Raw genomic sequence first — 13,988 nt, forward strand, 5'->3', positions numbered from 1 at the left:
TTTGTAGGGCTTCAAAGTGAACCTTTCCTTCTTGACAACTCTTTGAAATGTTGTTTTCTAAAAGTTTCTCAATATGCAACAATGCGTTATAGTTCGAACATAGACTGTTCATGGGCTGCATAACATGCCTGTAGTATGTAGGGGAATTTGGATCATAATCGTCATTTATCTCAGAGAGATGGTCCGCTTCGTTAACCAGGGTGTTACCATTGTAATATCGATTTTAGAACAAAATCAGCATTGATTCCACGTTCTTTAATGTTTAAAACAATATGTTATCTAGTTTTTTTTTATTACGGCGTCAACTTCTCAAAAGTAAGAATCTTTAAATAATTGTGATTAAACAAAGACGTGGCATATTTTACTTAAAAACAACTTTTTTCTCAAATCATGAGACCCAAAAGATGCCTTTCAATGCCTCAATCCCATAACATTTTCCACTTTACCTTCATATAATGAGGAATATTGACAAATCAAGGCTTAAAAGAAAGAGGACCCAACTAGATCCCTTTTAGTCGGACAATCAAAATCGTCTGGGTTAGAACTTCAAAATGGCATTTAGATGCTTTAAAAGCTTTATTTTTTACTATTATTGCAAGAACTAGCAAGTAAACATATCAACCCACTATATGAGCATTATAGTCCTCAGTTAGACGCACTGAATGGTATAGTTTGTACGATGCTTTAGCTATTTCTATGTCAAGTAAAATGTCAAAAACCGAAATTCCCTCCTGTCGGTTCGGGTTAAATAATCATGGCCAAACAAGGAATTAGCTTATCTTTCTCAAAATACGTTGTTTTTCACAAAATACAGAAACTACAAGGTATCTTTCGATGTCGCAATTTAAAATCATTTTCAGTTTGCATTTTTATAATAAGAGTTGAGAAATCAAGCACTAAAATCAACAAGACCCAGCTGGACCCCTTTTAGTCGGGCAACCAAATGCGTTAGGCGTCGAACTCCAGAATGACATTTTGGTTCTTTGCAAATTTGGGTTTTCATTATTGTCACAAAAAGTAGCAAGTAGATTGTCTCAACATAATAGATGACTATTGCAACCCCGAACAGGTGCACCCTATGGTATAACTGGTTGGTGTGTTTATTGCTTCCGTGTCAAGTAAAACCCAAAAAACTGAAGTTTTCTCCTAGTGATCAAGGTCAAAAAACCGCTGCCAAATAGGCACTTGGCATATCTTGCTCGGGAGCGGCAGTTCATCCCAAGTTGGGTAAAGCATATCTCTTTTGATTAGTCCGTTTACTACAGCACAGGTTCAAATCTCGCAGTGCCTCGGTTTTTCATATGTAGTGGATCAAGTTCCTAATTTCGTTCATCTGTATCTCATGACAATTTGCATGTAAGGAGCATCTTGGTCGAGCTGACCTACTAGTGTGTCAAGTCTGCGTGCGTCGCGGGTGGTGGTAAATCCTTCTTTGTGTCCTGGCTTCGGGCCACAGTTCTTATATAAAGTTCTTAGAGTTTCGATTTATCAGTTCAATAAAAGACAACTTTAAATACAAAAAAAAATATCTTGCTTTATAATAAATACTTTCGGAATCTAAAAAATCCAAAATGCGCGTTTTTATGTGTCAACTTTAGTTTTCATCATAGTACCATGTGGTATGAATATAAAGAAATCAAACGTCAAAAGGAAGTGGGCCCAGCTAAAGCGTTTTTATTGGGACATTTATAAATTTATGAGCCAGAACATCAGAACGACATTCGGAAGCCTTAAAGGTTTACTTTTTCTTCATTATCACAAAAACTAGCTACCTAGTAAGCCATATTAACCCGCCAAAAGAATATTGTACCACTCAACTGTGTAAAAAAAAATGTATACTTTTCTAGATACTCCAACGTTATTGTTTGCAGAAGAGCACCGAAAACAAAGGAGTTTTTTGGGAATTGAGGCTAAAAAATGTCAGTCGAACATAAACTTGGCATATTTTTAGCAAATCTGCTTCTCATTGAATAGATGTAATGGAATGCTCAGATGAATGATCACTGTGATTGATTGGTATGCTTTCTTCAAGGAAAATCTAGAATGATGATATATTGAACAGGCTATATATTACTAGTTGAAATAATGGCATAGTAATAAATGTCATCCATTTAATTATCTCTATAATCATCTTTATCCCACTTACAACCACAGACACACATATACGATGAAAAGATTAAATTAAATATATTCTGATGTTAACAAAGACCAAGTAAGAAACAGAGTCAGTTATTTTACTTCAGCTTGTCTCGTTACAAGATATTTATAATAATCTGCAGAATGGTTTGAATACTGTGCTTAAATTTGCAATGATACGCTTTGTATCCAGACCATGTAAATATTGACCTTGAGGGAGAGAATGTTAAAATAGGTGGATCAAAAATTGTATGACTTGTAGATTTCTGCTAGCAACGGGTTGATGTTATTGAAGGTGCACGTTTCTTTGCTGGTGAGCTGCGAAGATGACTTCAAGTTTTGAAGCTGTCAACTAAATCCCGTCCATCAACTTGGTCATGATTACATCCTTATGCCGCCCAAACGCAATCCCTGTAATTTCATTGATAGACGTTTTCATGGCTGACATTCAATTCACCAAGAAAGCTACAATAGATGACTCCATTACTTCACTAGAAATTCAAAATTGAAAACGTGCCTCTTCGAACCACATTTCAGACTTTTACAAAATACTTTAAAAAGTGCCTTTACCTATGTGGTGTATAGAATCTGGTTGTTTATGCTAATGAATGAAAAGTGATAGGAACCAGTAATAAAAATGTAAGCATTAGATCTGACAATAGATGAGTAAGAGGTGTTCGTCGACTATATGATATGTGTATGGGAATTTTGGGATGCCGAATGTATCATTGATGTACTGCTGAATTGAACGCTTGCCATCATGGTAGTAAACATGCGTTAGAATAGCCGCTCAAGAGATCCTAGCCAGCAGTAATAATAAAAAAACATATCCTCAGAATTTGAAACTTGCTAATTTTTGAGTTGAACCTCCAGACGCTGCATTTGGCAAAAAAGCCGAATTTTTAATAAGCTTTTTTGTATTTAAGTTTGTGTCTTCGCTATCCTTAAGATTTTAAGAGTATAAAAACTATGTATAAAGAGAGGCAAGGCGCAGCGTATTGAGTCACTTGCCAAAGAAAGAGAAGAAAAGATTGTCTCATGGTCTCTGCAGTGAAATCGGGCTTAATATTTTCACAAAATAAAATAAAGCAATAGTAAAATACAATAGAAATGAACTGTATTTTATTTGTGTATAAAATGAAATGTCCATCCTGGGATTGGGTAAAAAACAAAAGAAAAGTATTTACACATTTGGAACCAGCTTGTAAAATTAGTGATGATAGAGAGCAGTAGGTGCTGCTATTGCGATATCTGGCAAATATTGTTGATGTTTGATTTAAAGTGGTAATTAATGAAAGAGCACTGTTTATAAGGGTCAATTTGCTTGTTGTTGACTTGACTTTATTTGGATAAAGATAACATCACTTACTACAGCCATCATGGGTGTGATTGATACACTGTGATCAGGAGTGGTTCCTTCACACGATGTGCGAGATAAGCGTGCATCTCTACTTTAGTATGTTTAAATGGTTGTTGATGCACATTTGAGCGCTTTATTAGTAGATCCAAATAGCATGAATGAGTGCTATTTTTTTTTGTATTATAGTGTATCTTTATTAGCTTTAAAGTTTATAATCTATACAGTATTTTCAGACAAGGCCAAGGTGCCAGCTTGAACACTTGCCAAAGAAAGAGAAGAAAAGAGTGTACTATGGTCTTGACGGACCATGTTGATAGCAGCAGAAGCTATCCAAGGCTCCTCGTCTATGACGCATCGCCAATGATACTTCCAAAGTGTACTGTAAGCAGTACCAAGAGCAATCAGAACATCCTCATCGATCACCAACAAATCTGAACCACTACAAAACGTAGTCAGCGCCAACCAAATAGAAGAAGCAGAGGGGAGTAGCTCTTGAAGTGACAACAAAGAGACTACATCCTGCCAGAAAAATGACTTGACATGGCAACCCACCACGAAATGGTAGAGGTCCTCTGAAGAGAAACCGCAAAGAGCACAAGCAGGAGACAGAACTTTGGTAGGCATAATCTTATGACACCACGAGCGGTGCGGGACACGGTCATGTAGCAATCGCCACCAAGGCGTGAAAGCCTTTGCAGGCATTTTCAGGGGCCAGAAAAGACGCCACAAAGCAGGAGACAGCAACAAATGAGCAGGCAACTTCAAGGGAGGACCCATACGGGCACTACGGCGAAAACCTTGGTGCAAATACACCAAGTTTAGAGCAAAAGCACCAAGACTTAGATCATTTGCACCAAAATTGGGGTTTTGAAGGTGCATTGGATTTTTTTTCAATAAAGAATTATCAGTGGTATCACAAAAAATGGAGGTACATCAAATGCTTAACCATTTGAGGAAGTAAGGACAAAATATATTACACAAAAACACATTTTTTTGAGTATATAAAACTTTGAAATAAAGATTGCAGCACGTATTGTTTGTTATAGCCTAACGAAGGTTTCAAAATCTATCTATAAACATATGTAAAAAGAAGCAAATTAGGCATATTTTTCGAGTAAATGTCAATTTATGAATTCCCAAAGGGTCATCGGGTGCTCAAGAATAATAATACGATTGCCCAATGTTTCCTCTTCTTATACATCTAGTTTGTTATATACGTTTCCGGAACAAATCTAAAGAGAATGGCCTCTAAACACTTTATCTCGCAGTTGAAAATTGATTGTTGCACATGCGGTGTTCAGGATAGTTTTTTTTTGTGTTTATCAAGGTGTCTAGTTCTTATATAGCTTTTTTGTTCTGCATGTTTAGGCAGGAAATTAAGCACAATATCAATATCTAAAGTTTTTCTCGGTTTTTTCGTAATACCTTCCTATGTGTACAATTGAACGGCAGATCTATCACTATTCTATCAAAACTAAGACAGATCAAGTAAACATTCATTGAAGAATACCGTATAAACCATGAAGGAAAGGGGAAAACTGAAATTTATCAGAATCATATTTGCGTTGGATCTTGAAAGTCTTTTGTATTTAAAATACCGCTTCAAAGTAGGAGCTAGCAGCGTATTCAGCGCTAAAAGCAGTAGGAAACACCTATTTGATGCTAAAAGTGGTAAAAATCATCTTAGAGATACGGGAGAAACAGCTCAATAGAACCTTTCCGGTTTACAAGAGCAAAAAGATTGTTGTGGGCGGAATTTTAACCATCGTGGCCCTTGTGTTTCGTTGATATTTGCAAAAAATCAGTGTTCAAAGCCTTAAGTAATAGTAGGACGAGGGGAAAACAGAAGGAAGAATTCAATAAAGAATGGAAGGTGAGGGAGACGGCAAAAAAGAAGACATTTGTCGGAATCTGTTTTGTATACACGCTTAGGTTTTAATAGCAAGGGTGAGACATAAAAGCATTGGCAATTGAATGAAGGAAAAATAGGAATTTCATACAATTTTAAGATGCCATTGTCTGGTAACAGTGCTATTCGCACTAGTGTTTTACTCAAGTTAAGGTTGGGGCACCTACTCCGCAATTAATGGTGCTTTTCGGCACATACTAAAGGAACTGAGCGTTGTGTAGTGAGATGAATGGGATGTCTTTGATTTCAGAAGCTAAAAGGGAAGAAGCGAAGAAGAGGAGAACGACATCATGAAGCTGAATGTCTGTTAACTTGTTGGGGGTAATAATACGATGATAAAATCTATATTTATCTTTATTATTGAGGTAGCACAAATGAGTTTTTTCCAGGTTTATAAGTCTCTATCGAGGCCCGGAAAACCTTTTCCTTCGTTATCACTTTATATCTCTTGTCATTCTCGCTAAAACGCATCAGACCAACTTGGCAAATGACCTGCTCAAATGTGCACACCAGATATGCGGATGAATCCTGGTCATCATCCAGCTCCACTATGGGCATCGTCTTGTCTTTGTCGTCAACAGCATGAGTCTTTCCTAATCGAATAAGCAAGAACAACTCATCGCCAATCCCCTCAATTTCGAGCTTGAACATGAAAATAACAGCCCCTACATAGAAAGCTTTGACCTTGCGACGAGAGTTACTGTAGGAAATTCAGACGTCAATGTGGGTTTTGATGAGTAACGATAAAGGCAATAATGAACCTGTGAATTGGCATACCTCAAGTGTTCTGCCCATACCATGATGTAGTGGCTTCCTCTAGAATTAGCACCGGTGAGATCGCGATAGTATTCTGAACGATAAGTGCAGTTGTAAGCCCAGGCACTTCCAGAGACGACAATATCCAGTTGATCATTGATATGGACATTCTGCAGAACATTAGTTGAGTATTGCCGGTCGTAGTAGGACTGTATAGCCTTGACAAAAAGAGGTGTGTTGACGTTGATGGAGGTTGGGATACTTGAAACCGTTGTGTGGATGACTGGATACCAGAGCTGACTTCCGTTGCCATTGTCATTCTTTAGATTTACGAAGGTAGTTGGATCGTATCGTCGAGGCACTAAGAGATTGATTCGAGCATCCAGATCATTCAGTTTGTCTTCACCATCGCCTGTACCATCACCAGTTGTAGATGCCTTGATGGCTCGCATAATTGCCAAACGATCAATGATGTTTCCGGCATTTATACCAACATTTGTGCGAGCACTTATCAAGCGTTTGTACCTGCCGATGGATCTTTCGATAGATCGACTGGAAGTGGAAGCCGGTAAACCTTGCGCTTTGATCATGTAAGTCAAGTGTCCTAAATAATGGGCGTTTGGTCGAAAGGTCTTGATAGGAAGGCGTTTGGCTTTGATTTCAGTGATCAGCAGTTTGTGCCAATCGTTAACCTTACTGTGCAGAGATAGAAAGAAGTAAGTTTTTAGTCTGTGGATAAAACGGGTTTTGTTATTCAAGATGCCAATACTTACGCTTCTATGAATTGTAAGTCTGAAGCATGCAATTCATTCTTCTGCAATACCAAAGCTGCCACTTTAACGATACCCAGAAGAGGTTTTCTGATTGAGTCAGGATAGTGTGGTGCTATCAGGGCTGGAACAATGAAAATCATGAACTCTTCATAGTCAACTGCTCGGTAGTTGGTAACTCCTCCTGGTGCAAAAATGTCGTTGAATGGTGCATTGAAGGTAGTTGGAATGGTCTTCTTTGACTGAGCCACATACTGACCGATCTTTGCCAGAACTTTGGGATCTAAATCAAAGGTGTAAGGCCAGGCACTTGCTTTATCAAGCTTTGCTTCTTTCAGCTCTTCGATAGAGGGCTTGTATCGGTTATCAAACTTGGATGGATGCAATGGAGAAGACAAGAGCTCGTACAAATGCTTAGCTAATCCAATGCTCAGTAGGTGAAGCGTGTCGAGACCGTAGAACGATGGGTTGGCAGGAAAAGACTTGAGAGTGGTAAATATGGATGGTCCTTTGATGTTCTATAGAAGAGATGATGGTTGGTACAAGAACTATACATGATTGTTTAATGAAATCGCTTCACTTACAAACACATGTTTTACGCCAACAGGCAGTGGTGCTTTCAGTTGTTCGAGAGTTCTGTATTGGAAATTTCTGATTGTGCGAGTAAAGCATTGGCCTCCTTGTGTGTCTATGAGGCACTTCATACAGCCAAACTGACTGGAGACTCCTCCATGCAACATCAAATGTGATACTTCTACAAGATCGCCTGTCGCCATTGCCAAATGAACGCTTACTCGGGCAACTTCACCACCATTCACTCGAACCAGCATGCCATGTTCACTAAGATCACGAATTTCGTCCACAAAAATAGCCAAGTAGCTTTCAAGATCCACTGGAGCCTTCTTGCCGGGTGCAATCATTGTCTGAACAGTCCAGTCATCCAAGTATCTGTGGGTTGGTAGACATAAATGCAATATCGTTGGTGGTTAGAATCCGGTACTAATTGGATATTATACCCATACAAATAGAGATAACTCACCTGAGGTGTGGAGGGGCTGACAAAATTACAACGTGGAATAGCGTTAAGGTATCGCCAGCAAAAGAGTTGCTTTGGGGTTTGAAGCCGTCGACATACAAGGCAAGCAGAATAGGTTCCTCATCTACGTTGGTGCCATGTCTTTTCCGTCTTTGTTGAAAGTTAATGTACTCTTGACCGTCAAAGTAGTCTCGGTAAAAATGTGGATCATGTTGGTAGTTACGTCGATACGACATGAGCTCACCTCGTTTGGACTTGTCACTCAAGACTCTTGCTAGCTGATCACCGATGCTCAAGACCTTCATATTTTGTGCTTCGCTTTTGGGAGTTGCACAGTGATTGCACACTCCTTGGACTGATGTATCGTTCTTGGGATAAACTTTGCAGCCTTGAGGACAGACCTTGTAGATGAATGCTTGTACGCCAGTCTTCTTTCTCATGCGCGCCTCTAGAGTATCGAACTGAATCAGCTTTGGAAATACAATGCCTTTGTGCATTAAAGGGAGATGTCAATATGGTGAGTGCGTTTGAAGATACAATGCATAGTGGTATTCATATGCTTACCTCTTTCAGTGCCACCTCCTGCCTCTGCTATATTCTTAATGATTGTATTTGTAAAGTATATACTTTCACGACTCATTTCTCTCGATGCTGGATACTTGTCGAATATGTCACGGAGCTTCAATGAAAGCAATTCACTTTCATTAAAATCAGTGGCGTAAGAGAGGGTGTCAAGATCATATACATGTCGAAGGCCTTCCTTTTGTTCAAGAGTGAAGCTACTGTAGTATGAAAAGGACTCAATTGATGGCACTTAGATGGGAGTTAGAACGGTACGTCATGCATTGCTTATAGTTCACACAACTCACGTTCTATTCTTTGCTCTGCAGCATGCTGCTGTAATGACTGATTTCCTTGATTACTTGTGGTAGCCGTTGGAGTATCGTCTTGTGAATGCATGCTTGCCTGGGATCGTTCTTGACTATTCGATAAGGGAGTGTCTTCTGTTCTTGCTTTCTTGGGCTCGCAAAAAGTCGAGTTTGCATAGTGGGTCCTCAATGCTCTAGCAGAATTGTAAGGCATGTGGCACTTTTCGCAGTTTCCTGAAACTCGTCGTGCAGGCATTTTGAGAGGATAAGGTGATGTATAAATGAATGACAACAAGACCAAATTGATGTGTAGTGAAGCTTAAATAGTAGTTTGATCGTCTCTGTGGTACATAGTAGCACCTATGACTAATAGTGATTTTTGACTCTTCAAGTTGCACAAAGGTGTCGGTTGTGTCTCAATGTTTGGATGTTTTGCTACTGTGAGTTTAAAGATGATTGACAGTTGACATTACACGAACTTACAGTCGCGTTATTACAGAGGGTGCTCACTTTGAACTGACTTAATGACTCATGAAGACTCTATCAAGTCCAAGTAATAAAGACAAGTAGTGAGTCATTAAGACACTTGGAATGGCAAAGATAGAATTCAAGAGCAGGATGGAACGTATAAAAGGGCAACATGTGTCTTGGTTTTCAGGAAAGTATCAACTATTATTTATAAGTTAAATTTATTATTTTTGCACTAAAATGGACAATAACTACAGAACCATTCGCACCCAAGCTTCTCCCCTCGATGCTATCAAGACAGAGATGCTGGAGCTCAAGGCTTTTGTTGGTGAACTCAAGGAAGAGTCTAAGCTTAATCGTGATCTTTTATTGGAACTCATCAAGCAGTTGTCTCCTACCTTTCCTCCCGTTCAACCCACGAATGATGGTGTTTTTGGCAATAAAACTGATGTCGGAAGAGTGATTGCTACAGGTAAACACTGATGTGCATTGAATTGAAATAGACATTGACATTGTTATTTATTTTAGCGCGTAACTTGGCTCCTGCTCCTGTAGGAAACCCTAATTTGCGTGGCCCTCGCGATATAAATCCAGTTGTCCCTGAGATTTTGGAATACTGGATCAACTCTGGCAAGGTTAACTCCCAAGGAAATGCCATTTACCCTGATGCCAGAACTCGTTTGCTTGGCCTCATTAACTTTAGTATGAAGTCAAGTGGGGACGTCAATGAAAGGGGTTACGCTTTCAATCATCCGATTGTCGTTGCTCAATACAAAGCCCTTCGCAAGATGTGTCTAGTTTATCACCAACGTCTTCTTGATGAATACTATTATGTCAACGATTTGGCCGTAGATGACAAGGTCGTTCCAGCTTGGAGTCGTGTGGATGAGGCATTAATCCTGAAGCATGCTCTGTATTTTGAAGCACATGCGCAGAAGTATGGGTTCATCTTGCATCGTTGTACCAACAGCTGGGGTGCCACTGCTCTGTTGGCTTCTGTCCACAAGACTCGCCGCCGTTCTGCAACAAGAGCTATTGGTAGTACTTCTGACAGTAGCTCTTTTGATGGTTTCTCGTCTTCTTTTTCTCTTTCTGGTAATGGAGCTACTGGCAATTGTCCTGGTGGTGATGATGGCCCAGATGAGGGTGAAGATGACGATGATAATGAAGATTTCCGCAACTCTACTGCTGGTCGCTTAGCTGCATCAAGAAGCGTACACGCAACCCCAATGGTTCCAAGAGACCCTAGTGAATCTTACCTAGACTATAGCTGGAGTTCCTGTTCCTCTGCAGATTTGATGAGGTTAGAATAGAAATAATACGTCATGCGAGTTCTTTGAATAAAGTATTAATTATCATTGCACATCTGTCTGTAGCACTGTAAAGCGCTTCGTTGAATATTACAAGTATCGCTTTGGACCTGCGCTTGATATTGAAAATAATCCAAGCTATCATTTCATGTACTACGCACGAGCTTGTGATTATGAAAGAGTGCTAACGAAGCGTTTGAATGATGCCAGTCTGGAAGGAAAAAGCAAAGTCAGTTATACAATGATGCAGTGTGTCTATTCTTCTCTTATAGTAGCAATGTGCTTTACAATGGAGGGGGAACACGTTGATGACTTTCAAAAGCTTTCGGATCGTTGGATAACGTATGTTTGGGGGGAGTGGGCTTTGAATGATGATGCTGATGACTATTACTACTCTGATGGTTATGACATGCTGTAATAAAACTTTAAATTTTGTCTATAAAAAGAGTATTTTTTTCGTGAATTATTTTAAATCCTTTTTCTTTTCTTTTCTTTCCGTAATTTCAATTCATTTTCTGGTACAAAGTAAGTAATTTATCTGACCAAATGTTTCTGTTGGTGGCTTTCTTATTAAAAACATATTATCGGCAGCATACGCCAGATGATAACGCAGTAGGTTCTCCTCGAATGTGGCTGTTGCCTATTAGTATCACACCGTTTTAATCATCTCTGTGGGAATAACGGTAGGTAAGGAGCATCATCTGAGAAGTATGGCAGTGACTAAACATTGAATATAGAATAGAACATCCTCCCCTGGTGCTGCTGCTGGAAGATCTTCGCTAATCAGCATATACTAAAGTATATTTGTAAGTTGTCAATCACTCTGTGCATCTTACATCGTGCCGTACCATCGTTGCTCACATTTCCTATCATCTCTTATAGTTTCTCATGACCGCCTCCTATCCTGTTGTTGTTGTTCTGCTTGTGTGTCAAGTTTACGATGATGGTACGTGGCAAATGTGGTATGCTGTTAAATATTTTTCAGGATTGAACTCTATGACTAACATTAGTTTTGCATTTAGATACTCGTGTGGTGGGTGCCAATCAACTCTAATCTGGCTGCTTATCTCCATGTCAATCCTCATCTCTGTTACTCTTGTATGGAACTCTTCGTAATGGGTAAACATGTATAGCTATTGCCGCTTTATCTTTAATACAATCAGGAGGCTCTTGAATGACAGGGTAGCTAGCTAACTGCTGTATAACGAGTCAAAGGAATTGCCTACCCAACGGAGCAACGTCCCATTACCATGTGTATAGCACGCTGCATGTATTTGAAAGCAATGATTCTATATTCTGCTATATTTCCATCAATAAAAGACAATTTTATCCATCAATAATCCTGCTTTCCATATCATTCTATCCAATAATCGCACGATTGCTGCCCCAACAATTGCCCCAGGAGTAATATATAGCGCATTCTATTAATAAAGATCCACCAATTATATCATTCCAATGTCATAATCCCCATGAGCAACTATTGGTCTTTTAGCTGAACAACGTTGCACGGTATAGGATTCAATTGTTGTGTAATGCAGTAAATATCATCGGCTATACAACAGTTTCTATTTTCAATAAGGTTTACTTTTGTGCCGCAATGTTGATGGAATATTTTCAATTTGTACCACTTAGCGCATTGACGCCAAATTTAGAGTGTTTTAATTTTGAAGCCTGTACCGAAAGCACCAACTTTTCCAAATACTTTGGCTGTAAAAAAGCACCAACAAAAACACCTATTTTAGAGCATTTCCGCTAAGTTTTTCGCGGTAGTGGGGAGGTAATGGTACCCTTTGCAGGGTGCCATTTCAACAAGTTACTGTGTCGCTTTTTTTTTTTTTTTTTTGTATTAAAGTGTATCTTTATTAGCTTTAAATTTATAATCTATACAGAGTTTACAGGCAAGGCCAAGGTGCCAGCTTGAACACTTGCCAGAGAAAGAGAAGAAAAGAGTGTACCATGGTCTTGACGGACCATGTTGATAGCAGCAGAAGCTATCCAAGGCTCCTCGTCTATGACGCATCGCCAATGATACTTCCAAAGTGTACTGTAAGCAGCACCAAGAGCAATCAAAACATCCTCATCGATCACCAACAAATCTGAACCACTACAAAAGGTAGTCAGCGCCAACCAAATAGAAGAAGCAGAGGGGAGTAGCTCTTGAAGTGACAACAAAGAGACTACATCCTGCCAGAAAAATGACTTGACATGGCAACCCACCACAAAATGGTAAAGGTCCTCTGTAGAGAAACCGCAAAGAGCACAAGCAGGAGACAGAACTTTGGAAGGCATAATCCTATGGCACCACGAACGGTGCGGGACACGGTCATGTAGCAATCGCCACCAAGGTGTGAAAGCCTTTGCAGGCATTTCCAGGGACCAGAAAAGACGCCACGAAGCAGGAGACAGCAACAAATGGGCAGGCAACTTCAAGGGAGGACCCATACGAGAGGTAATGGTACCCTTTGCAGGGTGCCAATACCTTCGCAAAGCACCAAGAGAGAGACGAGCAACCGGAGCAGCAGAACGAGACGAGTTGGAGACAGTCCAATGAGTACAATCTGGCATCCAAGAGGTAGCACCATCAGAACGGGGCATAGTAAAATAGTCTGCTTGAGACAAGACTATCTTACTATCCATGACAGGCGGGAATACCAGAGAGACAGGACCACGATCACGGTTCAAGGCAAGAAAAACAGGGCGCAAAACACGAGATGACCAAGCAAGATGAGAGGTGACACCATCAACTATACCTAGATCAGGTTGCCAGAAAGAGACATCCGACACCAAGAAACGAGGATCAAGAGATGATGGATCACGAGGAGGACGAACAGAAGGCACAGTACTGAGTACAGAACACAAGGGAAGATCAAGAAACCACCTAGCAGACCAACCAGAGGAAGGAACTAACTTTGGCAATCTCAACAAAAGCTTTCCAAGATGTGTTAGAGCAGGCACAGAAGACACACGAGACTGGTAAAGACCAGGGAAACAAAACCACGGCAAGATGGACTTATGACCAGTGTAAACTTGAAAAGGCATACACCAACCAAGAGGAGACAAAATCACTGGGAGAGGGTGGACGCAACAAACGTTGCAAATAGACAAGATGCAAAGCTAAGCTTTGATCTGCTATATCCACGAGACCAACACCACCAAATTTTCGAGGAAGACACAAAGTAGACCAGGCAACACCGGGGCGAAAAGACACCAGATACTCACGAATCACCTTTGTGAGCGACTTCAACCACGACGCAGTTACACCACCACCAGGAACAACACGCAACAAATGATATACCTTTGACAAACAGTAACGAGTTAGCCACTAGTCCTGCTCCCCTAATGGAGAGATTCCTTTGGTTTCAACAAGTTACTGT

General features: G+C 40.0%; 4 protein-coding genes across 4 annotated transcripts; 1 reads left to right on the forward strand and 3 right to left on the reverse strand.

Moving 5' to 3' along the window:
* Positions 1 to 3,712: 3,712 nt before the first annotated feature.
* On the reverse strand, positions 3,713 to 4,375 carry TIM10_2 (protein transporter tim10; the record flags this gene model as incomplete). Its single annotated transcript, XM_064832363.1, has 1 exon — positions 3,713 to 4,375. One exon carries the CDS (start codon positions 4,373 to 4,375, stop codon positions 3,713 to 3,715), a length of 663 nt encoding a protein of 220 aa, XP_064687918.1.
* A 1,387-nt stretch (positions 4,376 to 5,762) lies between these two features.
* On the reverse strand, positions 5,763 to 9,092 carry ATC70_013198 (uncharacterized protein; the record flags this gene model as incomplete). The annotated part of the gene is made up of 7 exons (XM_064832364.1): positions 5,763 to 6,105; positions 6,183 to 6,857; positions 6,935 to 7,449; positions 7,516 to 7,879; positions 7,971 to 8,454; positions 8,532 to 8,780; positions 8,837 to 9,092. 7 exons carry the CDS (start codon positions 9,090 to 9,092, stop codon positions 5,763 to 5,765), a joined length of 2,886 nt encoding a protein of 961 aa, XP_064687919.1.
* A 452-nt stretch (positions 9,093 to 9,544) lies between these two features.
* Positions 9,545 to 11,411, forward strand: UPS2_2 (Phospholipid metabolism protein; the record flags this gene model as incomplete). Its single annotated transcript, XM_064832365.1, has 5 exons — positions 9,545 to 9,776; positions 9,833 to 10,607; positions 10,681 to 10,843; positions 11,262 to 11,297; positions 11,352 to 11,411. 5 exons carry the CDS (start codon positions 9,545 to 9,547, stop codon positions 11,409 to 11,411), a joined length of 1,266 nt encoding a protein of 421 aa, XP_064687920.1.
* A 1,084-nt stretch (positions 11,412 to 12,495) lies between these two features.
* Positions 12,496 to 13,653, reverse strand: ATC70_013200 (uncharacterized protein; the record flags this gene model as incomplete). Its single annotated transcript, XM_064832366.1, has 1 exon — positions 12,496 to 13,653. One exon carries the CDS (start codon positions 13,651 to 13,653, stop codon positions 12,496 to 12,498), a length of 1,158 nt encoding a protein of 385 aa, XP_064687921.1.
* Between the last annotated feature and the right edge of the window lie 335 nt (positions 13,654 to 13,988).

This window comes from Mucor velutinosus (assembly GCF_035048745.1).
Source record: "Mucor velutinosus strain NIH1002 chromosome Unknown tig00001572, whole genome shotgun sequence".
In the NCBI taxonomy this organism is placed as follows: domain Eukaryota; kingdom Fungi; phylum Mucoromycota; class Mucoromycetes; order Mucorales; family Mucoraceae; genus Mucor; species Mucor velutinosus.